Source organism: Neltuma alba, unplaced genomic scaffold (genome assembly GCF_004799145.2).
Source record: "Neltuma alba isolate B1F8T4 unplaced genomic scaffold, ASM479914v2 tig00011524_pilon, whole genome shotgun sequence".
Taxonomy (NCBI): domain Eukaryota; kingdom Viridiplantae; phylum Streptophyta; class Magnoliopsida; order Fabales; family Fabaceae; genus Neltuma; species Neltuma alba.
The window spans coordinates 198552-222891 of NW_021636190.1; the positions used below are offsets into that span (position 1 = coordinate 198552).

Consider the following 24340-nt stretch of genomic DNA (forward strand, 5'->3'; position numbering starts at 1 on the left):
CATCACATATGAAAATTTATAATAAATAATAACGTTTAGTTGCCTAAGACTAATTTTAGCCGCGAAAGCGAGGTGGTTGTGAGTATAGTAGCCCAAATTTCTTGAGATAATAGAAAAGAAAGAATGAAATATTTGCTAATGTCAACATTAACGTATCTGATACTGTAAAGAAATGGCATTACAATAATATACGTTTGTAAATATCATGGACGGCATCTAGATGTATTTTTCAAAATAAACTAACAATTTAGGCCGCCAATAACTTTAATTTATAAACAATAAGCTCTCATCCTAAGTTTTTATAATGTTCAAATCAATCCCTGAAAAAACATTTATTTTAAATTTACGGATAAATCATGAGTTGGGCTTTCTTTCATTATTTCCCGTCATTTTTCAATTCTATGCTCTTTTAATTAGATGTAGCTCTAACTTCAAATCAGGGCCGAGAAATTCGTACAAATGCATATCATTTATAATAAATAGTATCATTCAAAACTTATACACAGTATATAGTATATGCCTGGTTCTTCATATCTTCTGCGTGTAATACGCCAACAACTATGTTCAGTAAAAGACATCTTAAATTTGTTTGATTTTAAATTGCATGTAAATATAAGCAAAAGGAATATAAGCACGAATTTAATATCTTAAAAGCGATATTCTAATTAAGTTGATAAAACATACGAGTATCCCATTGCATGAGCATTTTGCTCTCACCAATAAGTGTCTGTAAATATCTTCGAGGAGTTTATCTTCAAGAGTACTATCACAAATCAACTAAGCTCTCTGCAAATATGGTAAATATATAGCCGTGGAATACATCTTTCTCACAATTTTAGTACATGACTCCCCCCCCCCCAAAAAAAAACACAATTAATTTCATGAACAAGCTTTGGCAAGGACACAATGAAGAGGACCAGCGTTGAGAGTTAAGCGAGGGACCAAGAAGGCAGGAGAAGCCACAAAAGATTGTGAAGCAGAATAATAAGGGGCACAACTTCCATATCCTGATGGAACAAAATATGCTCCATTCATGAATTTATCCTTGTATGTCCTCCATTTCCACTTATTCCAGTTCTTATCATTTGTTTCCCTCTTCGTAACCTGTTTGAATCAATAATTAATTGACCATGTGAGTTAAGTAAATACTACTTCCAGTCCTTAATATAAGACCAAGTTGACTAATTTGGAGAGATTAAGAAAATTAGCTAAGTTAGTTATTTGTTATAAATAGGTGTAATCTTTTCTAGAATACCATTACTAATCATGTATATTAGCTAGAATTATTATTTGATAAAACATTTAACATATGCAACTACTGCAAGGATTACTTTGGAAAAAAAATAAATAAATATGAAAGACAAAGTAGATTGGAGTCTTATATTTAGAATCAAATTGAAAGTCAAACAAGCTCTTTATAGTAAACTATAATTAATGTTTGAATCTGTTAGTTTCTGAATAATATTATATATATTGACCTGTTTTGCAGCAGCGTTGTTTGGAGCTATGAAGTAGTTTCCCTCACTTAAAATGGTAGGGTCGGCACTGCCTCCAATGGCGTACTGGATCCACTCTTCATATTGGTTGTTCACTACATGCGCATACCCAAATCTCACCCTGCCAAATTAAAGCCTCTCATCACAATTAATAATGCATCCCAAAACTAACAAAAATGAAGTAACAAGCCACTCTCTTACGTACGTACCTTGGCATTCTCTCTATGAGGCCGCTGGCAAAACGATTGAAGGCCACTGTCACTTTCATTATTCTATCCGCTGTATATTCATCACTGTGGCCTAGCAGCATCACCTGCAGGAGACATTCATCGTCATGCACCTGGCCGGCTATATATAGCTTAATCATGATTTGTAAACACATTAAGTGGCCTGGGTTTATCTCCTCTAGTTCCATTCATAGGATTCTACCGATATGAGACCCGTCACACAAGTTTGATTTTAGGCTAAGTTTGGAATGCCATCACTAGCTCTTCCATTTAAGGACAGAGTGATGAGTAAGTTTATGGTTTCATTAAACAAGCATGATGAAATTTGTTGTACTTACTTTGTCATGCTGGGTTAAGTAATTGTTAGAGATAGTGATAGAAGTTGAGGCATGAATAACATCAACGAGGCCATCTGTGCAACGAGCCAAGAAGCAATGATCGATCCAAATATTCGAAGAAGCAAATATGGTAATGCCATCTCCATCTGATCCTCCCCGATGCCCCACATGCTCTTCACTACTCCTAACCATCCCGGCTTTTCCTGTAAATATATATATATATATATATATATATGTGCACCCTGACATAAATACTCAATCTCAAGATCTTATATCAGATTATCAAATAAAAGAAGGACGCGTTACCTGGTTTACAATCGTGGATGCTAATCCCATGTATAATGACGTGATTAACACCTTGAATCGTAATGCAAGGTCCATAAGCAATCTCCATCTTGGCTCCTCTGCCATCAATGGTCTTATAGCTATTCACTATTAGCTCGTTCTTGAGTCTAATAACCATGTCTCTGGTGAATATTATCCAAAGAGGCCGAGTTTGGATCACACCATAACGAAGTGTCCCTGGTTTAGGATTCACAGGGTCATCGGAGGCATCAGTGACCTCATAGATTGCCCCAAACTTACCTCCCATTGCATCTTTGCCAAACCCAACAGCACAATCAGCTAGGGCTTGCCGATTTGATGCCCAGTTTGAGTTGGCTCTCCAGCAAGAGTCTATGGCGTTGAGGATAAGGTTCTTAGTAGTTTGGGAAATAAAGCTTGAATTGAGCTCGGGAGTATTGAGATAATTGTCTGTTGAATCTGCGTACAAGGTTGTGGTCAAGTATGGAAGAAGAAAGCATGAAAGTAGCAGGATTCTTGGGGTTAAGGTGGCCATTGATTGATGGTGACGATGGTGATTGGTGAGTTTAATTAATTTTGAGACAACTAGGAGACGACGGGAGTTGATTAAATAGGAAATAGTTGAGCCGTAGGTGGGGCACACGACTCACGAGTTGTGTTCGTTGAGGTTTTGCCTGTACAAAGGACGTGGTTGCACGAGCTTTGGTCGGTTCATTACTTAATGATAATTTCTTATAGGGTTAAACAGAAAGAAATTATAAAGTTAAAAACACATTAATGAAATATATAATCCCTTAGATGATATTAAAACCAACACGATAACAAGGTCATTATGTAGTATATGTCAAAATCTTACAATATTTGCAGAGCCCTGATTAGATGTGAACACGAACACAGTAATATTTAGTTTCTTTGGAGTTTTTTCCCCTTGACAAAGAAGATTTTTGAGTTTAAAGATTTTGTCTTACCAAAGTTCATGTCGTCTTATCCTTTGGTTTTTAGTTCTTGTTATAAAAGAATATATAACTTCCTGATTGCACTTCCTCATCAATCAAAATAGCTTTATATATATATATATATATATATATTCAATTCAATTACACATAAAATGCTTCCCTTCCGTGACAATAATTCGACGAACAAGAAAAAGAAAAAGAAAAGTGGGAAAGAAATCACGAAGCCCAAATGAATCCATTGTATTCAAGTATAAAGCCAATTTACATGCACTCACAAAGCTCTTTTATTAGTCATAATAAGCTAACAAATTTAGATTGACGTCTAAATAACTAGACAACACTGGACCCTATTACAACAACAACAAATACTGATTCTCACAAATTTTCTCATACTCGTAGTAGCTAACTAAACCGGTAAAATTCCATTTTGAATTTTCAAAAATAATTTCAGTAATGAAATCATCCTTAGAAAAGTCCAAACAGAATTTTAATGTGACCACATACGTTTAGGTTTAATTAATTTAGGCGTAGCTGCATATCCCATAGACGCAGGAATCTCCATTGTTGCACTTATTGCCACATGTTCCACAGTGATTATTGCTGACCATTGGGTTCACACACTTTCCTCTGCAACATATCTGCGAGTACTTACACTTCCTACCACATCTGCCACAGTTGATTCTGTCGCTTGACACATTCACACATTTCTTCTTGCAGCAGTCCGGCCCCTTGCTACCCGGCACATGGCAAACCCTCGGATATTTGTCACAAGTCACCGCCGGGTGGTGGCGGCCATGGTGGTGCCAGTGGTGGTGGTGATGGCGGAGAAGTCGACTTGATGATTCTTGTTGGAATACTGGTGTAGTTTCTGAAAGAGCAATGGCCAAAGCTGCCACCAGCAAGGCCAGATGGAAGATTGCCTTAAGGGACATCATATTATTACCTGCGTTAAGAGTTGATATAGAGAACTGTAATACCAAATATTAATGGTTTTGATGGATGATGTAGATGTAGCAGGGCTATGGTGCGTGTATATATATAAGAGGAGGGGGGTGGGTGGGGAAGAGAAATGAAAATATATGAAGCAGAGGTTAAGGTCAATACATGAGGGAATGATATTAATTCAAACTTCAAAGGTCAAATAAGTGGTTAAATAACCAAGTTAGGCTTGGTTGAAATTAGAAAACTCCTAATTCCGTGGAAATGTGAATAGCTGCGAATAGGTAAACAACAAATTTGGGTCATTCACATAGCTTTATTATATTTAATAACACAATTTGAATTATACTACATTATTAATTTAGATCATTTAAGAACTCTTCATAAATATGTTCCGTGTACCTTTTTTTTTTTTTAAATCCAATTTTTATTTCGTAGTTTTTGGTATTTAGTCGCATATATATAATATTTAAAATGCTCAATATATATGATTGTTCAAGAACGATCCTGTTATAGTGTCCTAAATAGAAACGTTATAGCCAATTTACAGGCGCATCATCAATATCTTTTCTTAGTGAAAAGTACTCCATTTTTAGAAGTCGGATTAGGCATAGTGTGTGGGGGAATGAAGAAGAAGCAAAATTTGGTTGTATTCATATTTTGAATGTTCAAAAGTTTTAAGTAAATATGTTGTTTTTCAATTTCATAAGCCAAAAGGAGTCAGTTGCAGAAGCACTGATCTTTAATTTCCCTTTGTATTCTTTTTATGTAATTTGACCATTTTAATTATTTATTCTAACGATTATTGACACTTAGACTCTAATTAACTGAAGAAGTGGTCAATACTTGAGAATTCTAATTTCTCATGGAAGAAATAAATTATCCCATACCAGAAGCGAAAGTCCCCTGCCCTTGTGTTCCCTGTGCAGAAGACTAGAAGACAAGCAGATGTGTTTGTTTGGGCTTTTCATGGGCCCGACTTTTCTTGGGCTTACAGCACCTTAGCTTAGGGGAATTTGGGCCTCCACCAATGTCTTTAGACTTCCATCATGAAAACCGTTTCGCCCTCCACAAAAATTCTTTACGTATTATATGCAAAGAATTTTATCGGAAAAATGGCAAATAAAAACCTCTCAATATGTAAAATTATAATTTGAGATCCTAAATTTGAAAAACAACAAATAAGGACTGGGTCTCACTTTTGCAAATATGAAATGTGGATAAAATGTCTGAAATGCCCATCAACCAAATTGTGATTTGGTCTACTGAAGTTGTCATTCGCTAAAGTAAAAAATAACAAAGAATCTTATATCCGGAAAACTATTTTACTGGTACTTATATTATTTTTTAAAATTTTTAATTTGGTAAATACTTTTTTTTTCTTCTCCTGATTAAATTCTTTAATTTTGTTCTATTGATATCTTTAACCCCCTATAGTCTCAAAAGCGAAGTTACAAGGACTAATAATACCAACGGACTAAAATTAAAGGATTTAATTAAGGAAAAAATGGTATAGATATAAAATTAAAAGTTGATGAAAACATAGGTGTCTTCAAAATATAGGTCATTTAAGGTACAATCCGCTTCAACATGCACCCTACACAAATTCAACTTCTTCAGCAAGCACAAAGCCTTCTTCACAGCGATTATAAGTATTTGCAAAATGGTTTTCTACAGATCTAAACTTCATTTTGATTTTAATCAGTTTAAATTATGGAAGAGGAATGTTTAATCAATCATCAATTATTATTAATTATAAGTGGAAGATAAGAATGAGGTCAATGAAGTTGAACTTTGCAAAATGAATATACTTGGCATTTGGTAACAGGCTGGGTACATCCCATTAAAACTATATGGGTTAATTAATCTGTAAGTCCTTGTAATTTCAACCAATTTTGAATTAGATCCTTATAGTTTTTTTTTTTTATCAGGTCCTTATACTTTCATTTGTTTTTAATTAAGTCCTTGCATTTATTTTTCTTTTTATTAAGTCCTTATAATTTCACTAAATTTTTAATCAGGTCCATCTAGTTTTAATTTTTATTTATTAATTAAATATAAAATTAATTAAATAAATTAATACTGAAATAAAATATTAATAATTAAATTAAATTAAAAATTATATAATAAAAGATAAGTAATATAATTAATTAATTCAGAAATTTTTTTAGAACAATTAATTTTTTTTGCAAAAAAATTATTATAATAATTTATTATTTTTAGAATATTATTGTTTATAAACTAATATTAAATAATAAATACTATTTTATGTTTATAGAATAGTACTATTAGAATTTATAAAATAAAGAATAAAAAATTTAAGGACTTAATTAAAAATAAGGTGAACTTATAAGGACTTAATAAAAAGAAAAATAAATGCAAGGACTTAATTAAAAATAGGTAAAAGTATAAGGACCTGATAAAAAGAAAAAAAAATTATAGGGACCTAATTCAAAATTAGTTGAAACTATAAGGACTTTTAGATTAATTATCCCAAACTATATTTAACAATCTAATCCATTTCCTTGTATGATTATGGATGAGCGAAAATTTTTTCCTTTATAAAATAAATGATAAAATTTAATATATATCGCGTGGTCAAGTGACATGTACGAAAATAAAGCAGCTATTATTACCTGGTGAATATGATTGATATACACATTATCTCTGATTCTTAATATAAGAGCTAATCGACTAATTTAAGTATAATAAGAAAATTAATTAACATACTTATTTATAATAAATAGGTACTATCTTTTATAAAATATCTTTACCAATCAAATGTATTGGATAAATATGAAAGACATTTGGGACCAAAATAAAAAACTAAACAAATTCTTGTACTAAAAATAGGAGTAGTATAACGACGCCGAGTGGCATGCAAATTAGTGTCAAGTAGTTGGGGGAAAAGTCTCAAGTAAATGGATCAGTCTTTTGTTGAAGTCCGATGAAACCAGAAAACCGTTATAAAGCCATCGATCGTCGGTCATGTTTTTTTTTTTTTGACCGAAATCGTCGGTCATGTTTGAAAAGCCTTTTATTTTGACATTTTGAAACGAAAGAAGGATGCAGCGTCGAATTATTCGAATATTGTATTCTTAAAGTGTAAAGTTTCTGCGTATGAAAACATATGAAGATACTAAACAAATTTACACAAACTTCTATTATTTTATGTTTGTCATATGGCGAATTAAAGTGTTCAATCATTAGGCCGTGACCCACTATTGACAGGAAAAACATGGTGAACAAGCATATCTGTACGGTTGAATTCGATCGTTTTTGACTCCATATTGAGAAAACTGAAAATATTTCAAAAACTAACATGCCTTTTTCTTTGTTTTTTTTTTTTTACGCTGAATAAGCTGAACCATTTTTTGCATCTTGTGGGGCCCAACTCTTTTTTTTAATTTTTATTTTTCATTAGACTAAGGCTTTTGAAACTGCTATTTGGCAGTGTTTGGATTACTAAATAATCACTTTGAAACAGCACGTTTTTGTAAATCGAGGTAAACTCTTTTACATATTTATTTTATATACTGTAAACACATTTTTAAAACCACAATTTTGTTTATATTCAAACACCTCTTAGTCTTTTAAAAGGACAAAACTTGGCATTTTGCTATGGTGTATATATATGGATTTATTCTTGTTTTATATATTATGAACATACACACGCGACAAACACCACAACTGAACCAAGATAAGAAACAAATAAAGACCATAAGTCAGTGTAGTAATACATTTCAGACACAATACATGCCAAGAACTTTGCTGGAGAACTCAATTTCTTTTTCGCATTGTTAATTATAGTATTAATGTCATTAATTAATATTTAAAATGCCATGCATCAATTTTATGATAATTCATATCCTAACCAAGTTAGCATTGATTTTAACAAAATAAATACGTTAAGACATTTACCACTCACTTATTAATGAGTTATATTCCCCAAAAAAAGGTTTAATTCATAGAAGGAAAAGCAATTGGAGAAAGAATAGGCTACACAGCAAAAATATAAACAAACAATACTGACTTGTTCATTCATTCGTAATCATGCTTACATTTGCACGCCCATATATCTCCAGTACAACACATTTAAATTAAAAAAGAACAAATAAAATAAACATTATTAATGTATTGGCAGCACTCATAACCAAGCTAACAGGTCCATGGCTGCCCCTTTATTATAATTAGCATAACCATCATCATCATCATTAATTATTATACATTCTTAACGAAATTAATATAAATGAATCTGTGTTTAAGCATAGCTGCACATCCCGTACAAGCAAGAGCTGGTTTTATCACACTTGTTACCACATTTGCCACAGTGCTTCTCGTTAGTCATAGGGTTCACACACTTTCCTTGGCAGCATATCTTCTGGTGGCCACATTTCTTCCCACATCTGCCACAGTTGGATGAATCTATCTCCAGATTCACACACTTGTTGTTGCAGCAATCTGGGCCTGCGCTTCCTTCTACAAGACAAACCTTAGGGTTTATCTTGCAGTTCGTTATACCAGCTAGGAAGCGACTTGTGAGCCCACGTCCAAAGTTGAATTGTTGTTCTGCTTTGGAAACAGTAATGGCGGAAGCTGCAAGTATGGTGAAGAGAAGGAACAGAATATTCATGGACTTGTTCATGTTTGGGAGTTTGGGGAAGGCTTGAATAGAGAAGAAGGTGATTTAGGAATTATCGTGGTTTTGGATGAGACGGAAGAAGGAAAGTAGATGGATTTATAAAGGAGGAACAAGTGAAGGAATCATGGAGATTTCAGATTTGGCTACTTTATACTTCATTTATTTTATTCATTTTCAGATAGCGTGGTCCAATCTATGAGTTCTAAGTTCAAGTCGAGTTAGGCTTACCGCAATGAAATTGCATGAGTGGGAAAAAAACTGAAGTATGCGTGATGATTACTAAAATTATATTGCCCAAAAACTTCGTACGTACGTTGAAAATCTCGTTTGAATGTATAGTTACGTTGCTTCCCATGAAAAGAAGAAAAGAATATGCAGTTAATATTCAATATAAAATAGGAAAAATTGCAAACAAAGACAGTGAAATTTGGAAAAATCTCATATCAAGAATCGTGACAACGCTTTAACTGATTTTGTCAAGAACTAATTTGCAAATGGCAATATATATTTTTTGAGAATTCTTGATTTTGGATTTTGCAATTTTCACGGTTTTTTTTGTTGTAATTTTATCTATAAGATATTAAATTTATAGCAAGAATACTATTCACAATTCAATAATTTATTCTTAAGCTTTTTATCGAATTAATGAAAGATCGGTCTTGTTAGAGAGCAAAATGAGAAGAGTAAAACCAGCAAACGTTAGCTTTTATCTTTTATTTATTGTGTATATTATATTTTGACGGTTTTTAAAAGTCTAAGTAGCTCCCTGCAATGCAGCGGACAAGTTATTGTATTTTTATTCAATTAATTGGACACCTCATCTATTTTTTCGTCAATATAAATATATGTTGTAAAATCTATTAAAAGTTAAATAAAACTAATCAAATTGAAAACTAGATTGATTTGGTCAATTTTTATATTTCAAGGATCAATTTTGAGTCCATTCTTAATCACTTTTTTCCCTACATATAGATATCCTCTATTGGAGGTAACTTTATTCGATGCACTGTTAGATACTAAATATAAACACATCTACTAATTAGAATTTAAATATTGATTCTCTATATTATGAGGGACTAACCCCTTTTACTGTTTAGGCCAGACCCTATTGACCGTCATTCCTAATCCCTTTTACATTTATAGAAGTTATTAAAAGCCAAACACTCAATAAATTTTTAACCGTTCGACTTTCTTCTGACTTTTGAATTTCATGCATTGTAGAGGTTAAAAGTTCATTCCTTGTGTATTTAAAAAAGAAATCTAATAAAACTAGTTGAAAATGATGTCGAATAGGGTAGTATATGATTTTCTAAATGGCTATGATCTTAGTTTTTTCCCCCAATATTATTGAGATTTGAAATGCCATCCAAGAAAATACTATAATTTATAACAAACTGTATGGTGTTATGAAATTAACTAACAAAGAAAATATAGTAGAGAAGAAATGGTGACAAGAAAATGAGAAAACTAAATTGTATTAATTTCTTCACCCACTTCACTTTCTCTTATTTGCTTCACAGCACAATGATATGCTTTATTTATAGGCATAGTCTTATATATAAGTTACACTTATACTTAAATGATAGATACTGGATAATAAACCACATGAATGTGAGTAAAGGTGAGTCACAAGGTTAAAAACATAATGGAGGAGTAATGGAGTAGTAAGATTAATTCATAGTGGAAATAGTGGGAGTTACTTGATGAATTTGAAGAGAATGAGATGGACATTTATACTGGAAATGTTCATAACAAATTGTTCACTGATTAATCTAATAAAATACTGATTTATTTATTTATTCATAGTCATCATGCTTACATATGCATGACCGTACCATATATATATCTCCATGATAACAACAAATGAAGAAAACAACAAATTAAATAACCATTATTGGCAGCACTCATAAACCAAGCTAACAGGTCGATGGCTGCCATTTATTATAATTATTATAACCATCATTATCATCATTATTCAACGAATCTATGTTCAAGCATAGCTGCACATCCCATACAAGCAGGAGCTGGTTTCGTCACACTTGTTACCACATTTGCCACAGTGCTTCTCGTTGTTCATGGGGTTCACACACTTTCCTTCGCAGCATATCTTCTGGTGGCCACATTTCTTTCCACATCTGCCACAGTTGGATGAATCTATCTCCAGATTCACACACTTGTTGTTGCAGCAATCTGGACCTGCGCTTCCTTCCACAAGACAAACCTTAGGGTTTCTCTTGCAGCTGGTTGTGCTCCCATAGGGTATACCAGCTAGGAAGCGACTTGTAAAGCCACCTAAAGAGTTGGATTCGTCTTCTGCTTTGGAAAGAGTAATGGCGGAAACTGCAAGTATAGTGATGAAAAGGAAGAGAATTCTCACGGACTTGTTCATGTCTGAAAGTGCTAGGGCTTTGAGAATGGGCAAAGACTTGAAAAGGGAAGAAGAAGGTGATTGGTATAATTTCGGTTTTGGATGAGACTAAGGAGGGGAGGTAGGGGGGTTTATATAGAAGATGAACAAGTGAAGGAATAATGGAGTTTTCATTTTTGGTATTACGGTTTCATATATTTTATTCATTTTTTTGATTCCATTGTCCAATCTATGGGGTCAGGTTAGGCTTAGCAGGATATACAATACTCAAGAGTGGAAAGAAAACTAAAGTCTGCTTGATGCCTCCTGTTGCCTAGAAACTTCATAGCCTGATAATTTACTGATTGAGAGAACCTGCAATATAGCTACGCTACAGTTTTAAAAATAAAATTCATTATTTTCAGAAAATAATTAAATTAAATTATTATATTTTTGCAGTCATAATTTTTTATAATTTTCAATAAAAAGCTGGCAGATCTTGAATTGCCACCGTAGCAAAACGGAAAGTCAGACACAAATCAGATCATGAAGCATTAGACAGTTCCTCATAAAATTCTTCAGAAGGAACTGGATTTCACAGGTTCACACACACGAGAGATTAATCCGGCGATGTTACATTGCTGTTTTGCATTAAGCTTTCGTTCGGCGCGCGCGAGCACACAAGTCGCAAAACAGCCACATGGTTCATTTTTTTCAAAAGAAAGGGGCGCAGAAACTGTGAATAATTGCTTTAAAAATAATTAACATAGTTTTACTATTAAATTCTGACAGTGCATGTGTCATTAATTATACAAAATTTTTTGATATGGTGGCCATGTACTGCATTAACACCTTAAATTATGTGTATTCAAGCGAACTCGTCTCATTGCTTTAACGGACGTGCTGGATCAATTTTCACTAAAAATTATAGTAGTAGTTGATAACCGAAAAAAAAATAATAGGGAGAATTATGATGAGATCCCAAGAAAAAAAATTACTAAAAAGTCTTAATAACAACCTAAGTAGTCTGTGATGACAAGTTCTAGAATAGAAAATGACAACTTCTAGAACTTGTTTGGTAATTATTTTTCTTTTTTACGATCTCATTCTAATTCTCTCAAAATAATATTGCAAATTTTGCCAAAAACGTGATCTCATGATTCAGCTAAGGGCTAGCCCAATGCACAAGACACCTTGTGTTCACGTAGGCTACCTTTGGTGCGGAGTATTAAAAATGAGAGATAAGGATTGGGATTGGGGTTGAAAACATATGTCAAAAAAATACTTAGCATAGGTGATTTCTGGCATTAGATAATCCCATGTGGATAGGATTGGAGAATATACCACCTCCTCTCATGGTATTCTTTCCTATATATATGGATTTGTTTTATCACAAGTATCATACAATTACTTATACTAAATACCTTTTTAATATAGTTTTACACTTTTAATCTCAATTTCTATTCCTTATTTTTAATGCTTTGTACCAAACGGGACCATAGGGTTCAGAGAAGGATCCAATTTGATGTAGGTACAATCTTATACCTTGGAATTAATTGAAAAAACTTTAAACGTGCTTGGTTATATATGGATCCAAACTAGCTAGATATTTGGCGGTACGCCTCTATGTGACTCATATCTGTTTTTGTAACACCGTTGAATGTTGCTGCTTCTCCTCATAACCTGACCAAAATGAAGCCGTATTTATAAAGAGTTGGGCCCAGAAAGAAAAATAGTTCAATTGAAAGTGAAGTAAATATTGAAGAACAAAATTAATTAACAGCCTCGAAAATAAATAAATAAATAAAAACAACACTGATATATTCATTCATTTATTCATGCGTACATATATAAGCATATGCTCTTTTTCTTTTCAATATAACAAATGAAAAAGGAACCAAACAATCAACGCATTGGCAGGACTCATCAAGCTAACTGTTTGATGGCTGCACTTTATTAATTATTACTATCATCATCATCATTATTCTTAACGAAATTCATATGAATGATCGAATCTATGTTCAAGCATAGCTGCACATCCCATAGACACAGGAGCTGGATTCATCACACTTGTTACCACATTTGCCACAGTGCTTCTCGTTCCTCATGGGGTTCACACACTTTCCCTCGCAACATATCTTCTGTTGTCCACATTTATGCCCACATCTTCCGCAGTTGGATGAATCTATCTCCAGATTCACACACTTGTTGTTGCAGCAATCTGGGCCTGCACTTCCTTCTGCAACACAAACTTTAGGGTTTATCTTGCAGTTTGTTATGCTCCCATAGGGTATACCAGCGAGAAAACGACTTGAGAGTCCTCGTCCAGAGTTGAATTGTTCTTCTGCTTTGGTAACAGCAATGGTCAACGCTGCAAGTGTGGTAATGAGAAGGAACAGAATCCTCATCGACTTGTTCATGTTTGAAAGTGTGTTTAGGGTTCTGAGAGAGAATTTAGGTAAGACTTGACAGGAGAAGAAGGTACGTATAGTTGTGGTGTTGATGATGAGACGAAAGAAGGGACGTAGAGGCATTTATATAGAGGAGGAACAAGAAGTGAAGGAATCGTTTAGATGTCAGATTTGCGCTGGTTATTACAGTTTATTATATTTTATTCATTTCTAGATTTCATTTGGTCCAATCTATGGTTCAAGTATATGTCAAGTTAGGCTTACCGGCCAGAATATAATTGAAGAGTGGAAAACAAACTGAAGCCTGCGTGTAGTAACTAAAACTACTTCCCCGGAAAACTTCTTGGTTTGAAAATTCCAAATGCCTATCTATTAAAGTTCCTTCATAAAGAAGTCAAACGACAAATTCAATTATAATAAATGATTTTTTATTGCATAAATTTAAATTTTTTTAAAAATATTTTCAGTTAGAAGTTGGTACATTTTGAATCGCGTCATAGCAAAAAGGAAAGTCAAAGACGCCAATCAGATCATGAAGCATTAAGGTTCCTCAAAAAATTCTTTTTAAATGTCATTGAATTCCAGTGATCATATATTAAAGACAATAATACGTCGCGGTTTTGGAGCCGCATCCCGGGCATGGGGTGTACATAAAGAAATTTATCTATTTATTTAATTAAGACTAAATTTAGGTAACTCAGATTTTATTTCATTTAATTATTTTATTTTTATTTTTTAAATTTTCTATGGTGAAAATTTTAATTTAAAAGTCGTAAATTAAAATCTGATTGTGAATTTTTTTAGAAATAATAATTTAAAATACTATAAAATTAGAAATCTTGAAATGATTTATATGTCTCATCGTAAAAATAAACGCATAGTTCTTATAATTATGAAGATCATCAAATGTGGAACTGTTGCTATTTTGCATAAACATTCATTCAACATACACCCCAGACAGAATAAAGTCTCTATTTTGCCTCTTGTTCACTAGAAGAGGACAATACGCGCACACACAAAAACATAGAATTATGCGTGTCAAAGGTAAATTTATTATATATACTATGTTGTTTAAAAGTTATAAACAATTAACCCATAACTCTTATTTCTAATATCAAATGCGTATATGCCCATAAACTCCCTTGCAGAGTCCTTAACAATACACACACACACACACATGTAATTGCAGTTTTCGTCCTCACAAGTCTAATTATCACATATAATTTCATCCTATTACACCCCAGGCCAAAGTTAGTTTCTCTAATTAAGTAATTGCTTGCTAACATTTTAATTCGTTAAATAAATCATTTCATAATTTCATCATTGAATTTGAGCATTTTTCTCATCATTAAACATAAGGGTCTTATATTTAGGACCGGAAGAGTAATTAGTTTATTATAAATAAAACTATCGTTACGCACGCACGCACGCGGGAATTTTTCTTTTTGGGGGGGGTCGGTCTAGAACTAGAGTTCATTTCAATAGATGGCCCGTCTAATTGTGAAGAGTTAGATAATCAAACAACTTAAAATTTAACCAAAAAGTATAGTTTACATTCCAAAAACTAAAAAATTTAATTGGAATTTTTGTTAACAACATGATTTCGTGATTCAGTTACTTGAAATATTTGAAAATGTATACTTCATTGTCCAAAGAGTCTCAAAGACTCTTCTTTCTGTCCATCCCAGCAAAATTATCACACCATTGAAGTTTGCTACTGTATACAATCTGACCGAAAAGGTGGGGTACAAAAACAAATATTGATGTTAAGGAATTTCTTACGTAATTAAAGAGCTACCCCACCAAAGGAAAAACCTTCAGCTGGAACTCGCAACCTGAATGTAAAGTAATTGAAGAGCGCAATTAATCAACAGCCAAAAAAATAAATAAACAACACTGATTTATTATGATCATTTATTCATGCGTACATGTGCATATATGCCCTTTTATTTTTAATATAACAAATGAAATAGGAACAAAACAATCAATGCATTGGCAGGACTCATCAAGCTAACAGGTTGATGGCTGCCCTTTATTAATTATTACTATCATCACCATCATCATCATTCTTAACGAAATTCATATGAATGATCGAATCTGCGTTTAAGCATAGCTGCACATCCCATAGACACAGGAGCTGGATTCATCACACTTGTTACCACATTTGCCACAGTGCTTCTCGTTCCTCATGGGGTTCACACACTTTCCCTCGCAACATATCTTCTGGTGTCCACATTTATGCCCACATCTCCCACAGTGCGATGAATCTATCTCCAGATTCACACACTTGTTGTTGCAGCAATCTGGGCCTGCGCTTCCATCTGCAACACAAACTTTAGGGTTTATGTTGCAGTTCATTATGCTCCCATAGGGTATACCAGCTAGGAAACGACTTGAGAGCCTCCTTCCAGAGTTGAATTGTTGTTCTGCTTTGGAAAGAGTAACTGCAGAAGCTGCAAATATGGCGACGACAAGGAATAGAATCCTCACGGACTTGTTCATTTTTGGAAGTATGTTAGGGATCTAACAGAAGAATTTGGAGGGAGGCTTGAATAGAGAAGGATGTAGGAATGATTGTGGTTTTGGATGGGACGAAAGAAGGGACGTAGATGGATTTATATAGGAGGGACAAGTGAAGGAATGATGGACACTTCATTTATTTTATTCATTTTTAGATATCATGGTCCAATCTGTGGGTTCAAGTTTAAATCAAGTTAGGCTTACCAGAATATAATTTTAAGAGAGGAAATAAAACTAAAGCTTGCTCGATGGTGATAAAACACATCAGCAAATCAAATAAATTAATTCTTTTCATAGCCCAATATATATTACCCACATTAAGTTTTGCAAATATTTTTGGTTTAAAAAAAAGCGTTGCAACCGAATTTTCACTCTCAATTGAAAAGTTGGCAGATTTTGAATGGGATCAAAGTAAACAGGCAAGTCAAAGACGCAAGTCGGATTATGAAGCATTTAGGGTTCGTCTTAAAATTCTTTAGATGCAGTTGGATTAATCCTTATAGATCTGGGGTTAACACATACGTCGCTGTTTTGCACATAAACCCTACACCAAACACGCGCGCGCGCGCGCACACGTACATTTCCCTTTCAATATCTATGTTTATATATTTATTTACAACCGTAATGACAATAATTAACTTCAAATCTGAAAATATATACTTATTTATCTTTCAAGTTCTTGGAATAATTTTTCTTCATCTAATGACAAAAAGGGGAAAGAAACTCTGCAATATAATAGCTGTGGACGTATTGTTATATGCTTGGATTGTAAGCCAAACAATATTTCTTGTTCATAGCTAAAGAAGAAAAAAAAGGGAATTAAGGAAGTTATGATTCCAATTAATTCTCGGAAAAAAAAAATTCTTTTATTAAACGGTGAGGTTCCGTGTGTGTATATATATTGGTGAATACCTCAAGTTTTTCTTGAATTGTATGAAACTAGATGAAAAGGGCAAAGATATTAAGTAGCCAAAGATGTAGAGGAATAATATCTGATATTATCTTTTGCTATTAAATCAAGCCAGGGATCATTCCTTTGTCTAAGAAAAGCACATATTCCCTACAGCTAGCTCGCTAATTTCCACACCGTGTAGCATCTTCAAAATTAAATCTCTTTTGCATTTAAACATGAGAAGTTATAAGTACTGTGTTTGAATTAAGTTTGAGGATTGAACCCATATAATAATAACAATTCTCTGGGATTTTGACCTAACGATCAAAGACGTAGATGCCAGAAATTCCTCTGCAGAGTCCTGCTGCTGCTAAAACAGCACATTTGATATCACACAGAGGTCATCCTCTCACCCAGCATCATCAGCATCTTCTTGGAACTGTAAGCTTATTGATATTAAGTTTAGACATATCAAGTATCATATATTCATCTCAAAGTTGTGAATTTCTGAGTAATCACTATCTAACCGTACTGTTTGGGATATCTGAATAATAGAAAGAACAAAATATTGATTATATACATGGTTGGGAATGAATTTGTTAGGTTCAAGGAATTCTAATACTGACAGGATGGGGTACTTTGCTGCCCATTGGCGTGATCATTGCAAGATTCTGCAGAAAAATCCCCATCAAATGCAATGAATGGTATTCAAGTCACATAGCGTGCCAGCTTCTGGGATACATTCTGGGAACCATTGGCTGGTCTATTGGCATATGGCTCGGAACTTCTTCCCAACAATATGCATCTGCATCTCAACGCACTCTCAGTATCGTTGCTTTTACTTTCATAAACGTACAAGTAAGTCTCCTTATAACTCTTTCTTCTTCCACTTTGCTGCAAACATGACATCAAAGGTTAGTACAACAATTTTCTTGATCGAGGGTGGATTATCAGATGCTCTCGATTTGTATGCGGCCAAAGAAAGATCAGGGTTACTGCACGAGCTGGAACATATGCCACCATGTTGTGGGATATGTGATAGTTGTGATGGTTATAGCAAACATATTTGGAGGTATTAACAGTCGGAGAGATGAAGCTGAGAAGTTGAAGTGGGCTTATTTGGGGATACTTTGTGTTTTGGCTCTCATAGTTGCAGCATTGGAAGTCTTCAGATGCTTCAAGTTAAAAATGTTGTCACAATCTGTGGAATCAGCCGCCAATATGTACAGCAGTTCACCAGAAATCAAATGAAGCAGTGTGCCCATGTTTTTGTTTCTTCTTTTTGAAGACAATATGACAAAGGAGGAAAGAAATTCTATAGTTGTACCCCTTTATTTTTTAATAAATTTTTATTTATTAGATGGTGGCCAAGGCTCATATATATACATCACACTGTCCAATATGATAAGTCCTATTATTCATAAGTATCATTGTATCATCGTGTCTGGAAATATTTGGATGAAAATCAAATCATAATTTTAAAAGTGATTTTATAGTATATGAAGTGAATATGTAAAGAAGTTTATCTCAACTTGTGAAAAAAAAAACCTTTAAAAAGAACTTTTGATGATATCCAAACATGCCGAGATATGAATCTTTTAGATGTATATAGATTTTGAAAGAAACACAATATAATCATAAATGTGTTTTAGTAAACAGTTATAGGAACGAATCACCACATTTATGACTTATGAATCATCTAATTTGATATAAATTTATTATGTTGAAGAATGATGAAAATGAGAATTTCAAAATAAATTTCATAAGAAAACCCCTTAGTTAAAAATTTTAATCTGTATTATCTAGCCATCTAGATGGTGTAAGTTAATATTGAATCTAACTAGCTAAATTAACAGTGGATGACTGAGATTTAATATTTTTGGTTAAAAAAAAAGATGTACAATATAGAATAAAACTAACCTCACAGACATTAAAATTAATATATGAATGATATTTTAATAATATAGATGCATAGAAGGAGGGAAGGTGGATAGACCGTTTCGTTTCTTCGCGCCATGGGTAACTCATGAAGGTTTCATCGAGGTTGTGAGAAATGCATGGCAACCTTCACGTAGCTGGGACGAGAATGTAGCTCAGTTCTAGGATGATGTAGTAAATTGGAATATGCAGGTTTTCGGTAATATTAATAGACGTAAGGCGATTTTGCTAGAGAAGTTAGAAAGGTTGAATCGGATTTCTTCGGAAAGCACATATCATGAAAGAAGATGTATGGAATTATAGGAAGAGTTAGAGCAGATTCTGGTTTAGGAGGAAATCATGTGGCTTCAAAGGTCTCGGTGTAAGTGGTATAATCAAGGAGATAGGAACACGAGATACTTTCATAATGTTACTAATAGTAGAAGGCGTCGTAAGAAGATAGAAGCTCTTCAAGGTTTGGATGGGGAATGGTGTTATGATCAGGAGATTCTTAAAGAAGCGGGTATGTAATTTTTTCAGAATCTTTATAATATTGATCAAGTGTGTACGGTAACACTTTCCCTAAGGTGGAACGGGGGTATTACAAGCTATGGGGATGAATGTGGTTGTAGAGGAAGTAAAGCAAGCGATTTTTAGTATGGGTCCTTTGAAGGCGCCAAGTCCAAAGGGTTTAAATCCTTTGTTTTATCAGAGTCAATAGAATATTATGGGCAGTGATATGGTGGGATTGGCTCAAAAATTCTTTTGCAATCTGGAGGAGATTAGCCGGGTGAATGGCACAAATATTGTTTTAATTCCCAAGATAGAGGTTCCTTAGAACTTTCGTGACTTTAGACCCATAAGCTTGTGTAATGTTATTTATAAGGTGGTGATGAAAATCCTAGCAAATCGCTTGAAACAAGTTATGCCAATGGTGGTGTCTCCAAATTAGTGTAGTTTTGTCCTTGGCAGACAAAGCTCTGATAATATTATCCTAGCACAGGAAATTATTCACTCTATGCTAAGTAGCAGGAAGAGGAAGCGGTTCATGGCGCTGAAAATTGATCTTGAGAAAACTTATGACCATGTTTGTTGGGATTTTGTCATAAATTGTTTAGGAGAGTTACGACTCCCTACCTCCTTCATAGATATGGTTCATCATTGTTTGTGCTCGGCTGATATGCAGGTGGTTTGGGATGGGTCTAAGGGTGTTGTTTTCAACCCTTTGTGTGGCTTAAGACAAGGGGATCCCCTTTCCCTATATTTGTTTGTTCTAGTTATGGAGAAACTTACACATCTAATCCAACATGAGGTAGAGACGGGTAATTGGCTTCCTTTGAGGTCAAAGAAGAATGGCATAGGGGTTTCACTCCTTTTCTTTGCTGATGATTTACTTCTTTTTTAGGAAGCTAATATGGAGCAAGTAGGTCTTATTAAGGCGTATTTGGATGATTTCTGTTTGGCATTAGGAGAAAAGGCTAACGATGCTAAGTCTTGTATTTTTTTTCTCAGATATAATTCATCATGTTAGAAGACAGGAAATTAGCTCATTTTTGGGGTTTACCCAAACGTCTGATCTGGGAAAATACTTAGGCACACCTCTACACCATAAAAAAGTGTCTAAGCGTACGTACCGGTTTGTGTTGGATAAGATGGGTGGCTGCCTTGCTTCGTGGAAAACAAATGCATTGTCTATGGCTACTTGTCATACGTTGATCTCGTCTACAGTCGCTACTATTCCTTCTTATATTATGCAGTCTATGTCTTTACCAGTCTATATTTGCGACGAGATAGATAAAAGGTGTAGGAACTTTTTGTGGGGTAGACATGGGTCTTCAAAAAGGGTGCCTTTAGTAGCTTGGGATGACGTGTGTAGACGAAAGGAAGATGGAGGTCTTGGACTCTGACAAGCTCAAAAACAAAACTTGGCCTACATGATGAAGCTTGGGTGGAGCTTAGTTAAATGTAGAGATGACCTTGGGTGAGATTCATATGTGAGAGGTATAGTTGTGGCAGTGACGTCCTACCTAAGATTGATGTGGGGAGGGAAGGCTCTTGTGCTCGGGGTGGTATTAAGAACGCGTGGGAAATGACTTGTAGGGGATTGCGCTGGAGATTGGGTAATGGTCAACGAATTCGTTTCTGGGAGGACCATTGGCTTCCCCATCATGAGCGTCTTTTAAATTATGCTACATGCAGTATTGAGGAAACGGCACGTTCAGACTGTGTGGCAAATTTTGTTTGTGTCAGGAGGTTGGGAGTGGGCGAAGTCAGAAGGTGTTTTTCCAAGTGCAATTCTACAAGCCATTGCCCGAGTTTCCTCGGTTTTTAGAAGTATAGACAATGATATGCCTATGTGGTTTGCTGCACATGATGGTTTGTTTTCACTGAGATCGGCCTATGAGCTTCTAAGGGATCACTCATATACATCTAATCGGGGAACGTGGCATAAGGTTTGGAAATTACGAGTGCCACAATGCTGTAGGGCCTTCATGTGGATTTGTCTATAGGGTCGTTTATTGACTAACAGTGTTCGCTATACTAGGAAGTCACAGGACAATCCTCACTGCAATGTATATGGAGCAGCTAAAGAGGACATTCTCCATGTGTTGCATGATTGTGAAATTGCAAGATGTTAGAACATAGTGATACCTGTGGATCTCGTCTTTAAGTTCCATTCGTTTAATAAAGCAAGCAAATCACTTGAGTGGAATATTATGCAGCAACAATCATTTAATGATACGGTGTGGAATGTTTGGTTTACAATCATGTGTCGCCAACTTTGGCTGAATAAAGACGCAGGAGTGTTTGAAAGGAAAGCAGTAGGATTTAAATCATAGCTCAAGTTAGCACTGTGACTAAATGGTCGAGTTTTGAGCTCTGTCAAAAGTAGGAGAATTTAGTGCGGGGGACAGGGTGGAAGGCGCCTGTTGTGGGGTGTTTCAAAGTTAACATTGATGGGTCTTATGAGAGAAATGGTGGTAGAGGTGCCTGTGGTGGTGTGGCCAGAGATCATGAAGGGAAGGTAACATATGGTTTCCTCTTTAATATAGGCAGAGGCTCAAGTCTACATGCTGAGATACGGGATGTGGTTTGGGGATTGACGACAGCGTGGAACATGAAGTGGTGTAGAGTAGTGATTGAAATTGAAACCGACTGCTTGGAATTAGTGGAATTAATCCACTTAGGTTGGGACGAGGATCATATTGAGTCTCAGCTACTGAAGGAGCTTAAAGAGTGGTTGATGAATGACTAGGACATTAGTGTGGTGTGGTGCAATAGGACATTGAATGGAGTTGCGGACCGCTTGGCTCACGTAGCTCTTTCAAGTCCTGAAGGCTTTACTTTCTTTTCTATTCCTCCTAGTTTTTGAATTCTTTTATATATAGGAGCATAGAAAACGAGGAGCGGATAGAGAAAATGATTTGCATTTTTCTAAATAGAAAGTGTTTTCCTGTGCAACTGGTTTAACCGAGATGTAAATTTTATACAATCTTTTCTTAGCAGTTACAAAAATCATTTGCAAAAGCTTTAATACATGTTAATAAAAACATTTTCTAAATGTAATTTAAATGAGCACATAAAGCTCACATTAAAAACGGACAATAAAATCTTTAAAATTATAAAATAAACTATAAAAAACTGTAGATCAGTCCTCTCTCTCTCACACATTTTGCACATCATTAGCTTTAGAGACTGTAGATCAGTCCTCTCTCTCACACACGTGGGGGAGATACTCCTCAGTCCTTGCGCGACCCTCGCATCAGATTTGGCAAGTGCAACTCTGTCTTCCCACCACTCCAAAACCGTAACAAATAAATGATAAAATATTAATTGATTAGGGAAAAAATAATACAATAATAAGAGTATGAATCTATAACAAAGGCTACTGTTGATACGAGAAAGTGGGGGCCACACATAATTAGCAATGGAATTGGTGAGAGAGAAAGAGATTGTCCAACTTTGGTTTTGCTGTCACAGTTGACACCCTCTATCCTGCTGTACTCCAACCTCGGTCTTTCTCTGCAATTCTGCAAATATAGACTTGGGCGTTTTGCCCCTCCAACATTTGCTCCCTTCACCTCCTCTTCCACTACCATTGGTAAATCGATCCCTCCCGACCTCCCCCTTTCTTCTCTCCGCTCTTCACTTTTCACACGAAAGAATCTCTCTCTCTCTCTCTCTCTCTCTCACCCATCACGCTTACTCTTCACCTCTTGCCCCACATGAAGCTCCTCACTCTCTGCCTTCTCCCTTCTTTTCTCTCCTCTCCGCACATTACTCTGTGCTGGATCTCTTCTTTCTCCCTTCCCTTTCCAGATCTTCCTTCTTCATTGCATTTGGTTGCCTCTATGGATCCTTGCCCTTCCGTGCGGCTCATCGTCGTTAATCTTCCCTCAACATTCCCGTCACCTCCAAGCCTGCTCCTTCCATCATTATTGTCATGTTAGTCACAGCGTGGCTAGAGGGACAATAGTAGACAAATTAAGGATGAATCATAAAGGGTTAAAAGAAAAAGATATACACGGCAAACTTGGTACTGGAAAATGATTCTAAGGGTCTCTCTGGGAGGTAAGCTTCAAGAAGTGATGGCTTCTACGATTTCTTGGTCGATATGCATAACATCTATGGCCGTTTAATGTTTCCCATCCTCTCAAAGTGAACGTTTCATTGTAGGTAGTCTAACCTTGTTATATAGACCTTCATCCTTCCCCATTCTCGTGTACCCCCGGGGTCGAGACCTAAGCTCTGTGATTATGGCTGCTGCTTCTTCTCGCAAAAAGAAAAAGAAGGTAAACTATTCGCCTTCGTAATTTTTGGGATGGAGGAATCGTTTAAATACTAATATTTCAATTGTTGTTTGCCTAGAAAGACCTTAAGCAAGAACAGAACAGTGGGTGTGTTTTAGCATTACAAGCCACATCACTATAAATTTGCGCCTAGCTGAACCAAATTGGTAGCCATTTCAAAAGAGAAGATGAACTTCCCAAGATTGATAGCCATTTCAAAAGCTTAATTACCAGTATACATCGAACCGAATCACTACAATGAAAAAAGAGATTTCACAAGAAAACGTACCCACAAAGGGAGAGGCAATGGTAGATCCTATTCTTCTATCAACATCATTGTCTACCTCTGTTCTTCATTACCATCTTCACCTACTGCACTCACCCACATCACGATAACCACCATCGGTGACCTCAAACATTCACCTCCAGCAACGAATGATGGGAAAGTGGAGAAATGAGGATTTATATCACTGTCTGATGCTTGGAGAGGGAGATTTTAAATTTTGAATTTGAAAATGAGGATGATTGAGACAGAGGGGAAGATGACAGTCTTAGGGGAAGG

At 35.0% G+C, this 24340-nt stretch overlaps 7 protein-coding genes across 7 annotated transcripts; 1 reads left to right on the forward strand and 6 right to left on the reverse strand.

Annotated features, from left to right (window-relative positions):
- Positions 1 to 879: 879 nt before the first annotated feature.
- LOC114714653 (putative pectate lyase 2) lies at positions 880 to 2899 on the reverse strand. Its single transcript, XM_028899414.1, has 5 exons — positions 2368 to 2899; positions 2062 to 2264; positions 1706 to 1809; positions 1479 to 1617; positions 880 to 1104 (listed from the first exon to the last, which is right to left on the reverse strand). The coding sequence occupies exons 1-5, from the start codon at positions 2897 to 2899 to the stop codon at positions 880 to 882; spliced, it is 1203 nt and encodes a 400-aa protein (XP_028755247.1).
- A 687-nt stretch (positions 2900 to 3586) lies between these two features.
- On the reverse strand, positions 3587 to 4299 carry LOC114714622 (stigma-specific STIG1-like protein 1). Its single transcript, XM_028899369.1, has one exon. It carries the CDS (start codon positions 4253 to 4255, stop codon positions 3842 to 3844), a length of 414 nt encoding a protein of 137 aa, XP_028755202.1. The 5' UTR covers positions 4256 to 4299; the 3' UTR covers positions 3587 to 3841.
- A 3994-nt stretch (positions 4300 to 8293) lies between these two features.
- Positions 8294 to 8958, reverse strand: LOC114714626 (stigma-specific STIG1-like protein 1). Its single transcript, XM_028899372.1, has one exon. The coding sequence runs from the start codon at positions 8902 to 8904 to the stop codon at positions 8521 to 8523; it is 384 nt and encodes a 127-aa protein (XP_028755205.1). The 5' UTR covers positions 8905 to 8958; the 3' UTR covers positions 8294 to 8520.
- Positions 8959 to 10668: 1710 nt separating this feature from the next.
- Positions 10669 to 11366, reverse strand: LOC114714690 (stigma-specific STIG1-like protein 1). Its single transcript, XM_028899448.1, has one exon. It carries the CDS (start codon positions 11288 to 11290, stop codon positions 10892 to 10894), a length of 399 nt encoding a protein of 132 aa, XP_028755281.1. The 5' UTR covers positions 11291 to 11366; the 3' UTR covers positions 10669 to 10891.
- Positions 11367 to 13041: 1675 nt separating this feature from the next.
- On the reverse strand, positions 13042 to 13752 carry LOC114714691 (stigma-specific STIG1-like protein 1). The gene has a single exon (XM_028899449.1). The coding sequence runs from the start codon at positions 13666 to 13668 to the stop codon at positions 13270 to 13272; it is 399 nt and encodes a 132-aa protein (XP_028755282.1). The 5' UTR covers positions 13669 to 13752; the 3' UTR covers positions 13042 to 13269.
- A 2010-nt stretch (positions 13753 to 15762) lies between these two features.
- LOC114714654 (stigma-specific STIG1-like protein 1) lies at positions 15763 to 16161 on the reverse strand. Its single transcript, XM_028899415.1, has one exon. It carries the CDS (start codon positions 16159 to 16161, stop codon positions 15763 to 15765), a length of 399 nt encoding a protein of 132 aa, XP_028755248.1.
- Positions 16162 to 17407: 1246 nt separating this feature from the next.
- Positions 17408 to 18322, forward strand: LOC114714655 (cytochrome b561 and DOMON domain-containing protein At3g25290-like). The gene is made up of 3 exons (XM_028899416.1): positions 17408 to 17512; positions 17675 to 17929; positions 18026 to 18322. Exons 1-3 carry the CDS (start codon positions 17408 to 17410, stop codon positions 18320 to 18322), a joined length of 657 nt encoding a protein of 218 aa, XP_028755249.1.
- Positions 18323 to 24340: the final 6018 nt, after the last annotated feature.

Bases quoted from the DNA above. Each gene is read 5' to 3' on its own strand.
- LOC114714653 (XM_028899414.1), bottom strand. From the start codon at position 2,899: ATGGCCACCTTAACCCCAAGAATCCTGCTACTTTCATGCTTTCTTCTT. The intron at 1,618-1,705 runs GTACGTACGTAA...TTAATTTGGCAG, and splicing joins CTCATAGAGAGAATGCCAAG to GGTGAGATTTGGGTATGCGC. The intron at 1,105-1,478 runs GTCAATATATAT...TGATTCAAACAG, and splicing joins ACAACGCTGCTGCAAAACAG to GTTACGAAGAGGGAAACAAA.
- LOC114714622 (XM_028899369.1), bottom strand. From the start codon at position 4,255: ATGATGTCCCTTAAGGCAATCTTCCATCTGGCCTTGCTGGTGGCAGCT.
- LOC114714626 (XM_028899372.1), bottom strand. From the start codon at position 8,904: ATGAACAAGTCCATGAATATTCTGTTCCTTCTCTTCACCATACTTGCA.
- LOC114714690 (XM_028899448.1), bottom strand. From the start codon at position 11,290: ATGAACAAGTCCGTGAGAATTCTCTTCCTTTTCATCACTATACTTGCA.
- LOC114714691 (XM_028899449.1), bottom strand. From the start codon at position 13,668: ATGAACAAGTCGATGAGGATTCTGTTCCTTCTCATTACCACACTTGCA.
- LOC114714654 (XM_028899415.1), bottom strand. From the start codon at position 16,161: ATGAACAAGTCCGTGAGGATTCTATTCCTTGTCGTCGCCATATTTGCA.
- LOC114714655 (XM_028899416.1), top strand. From the start codon at position 17,408: ATGCCAGAAATTCCTCTGCAGAGTCCTGCTGCTGCTAAAACAGCACAT. The intron at 17,513-17,674 runs GTAAGCTTATTG...TGAATTTGTTAG, and splicing joins ATCAGCATCTTCTTGGAACT to GTTCAAGGAATTCTAATACT. The intron at 17,930-18,025 runs GTAAGTCTCCTT...GTGGATTATCAG, and splicing joins TTACTTTCATAAACGTACAA to ATGCTCTCGATTTGTATGCG.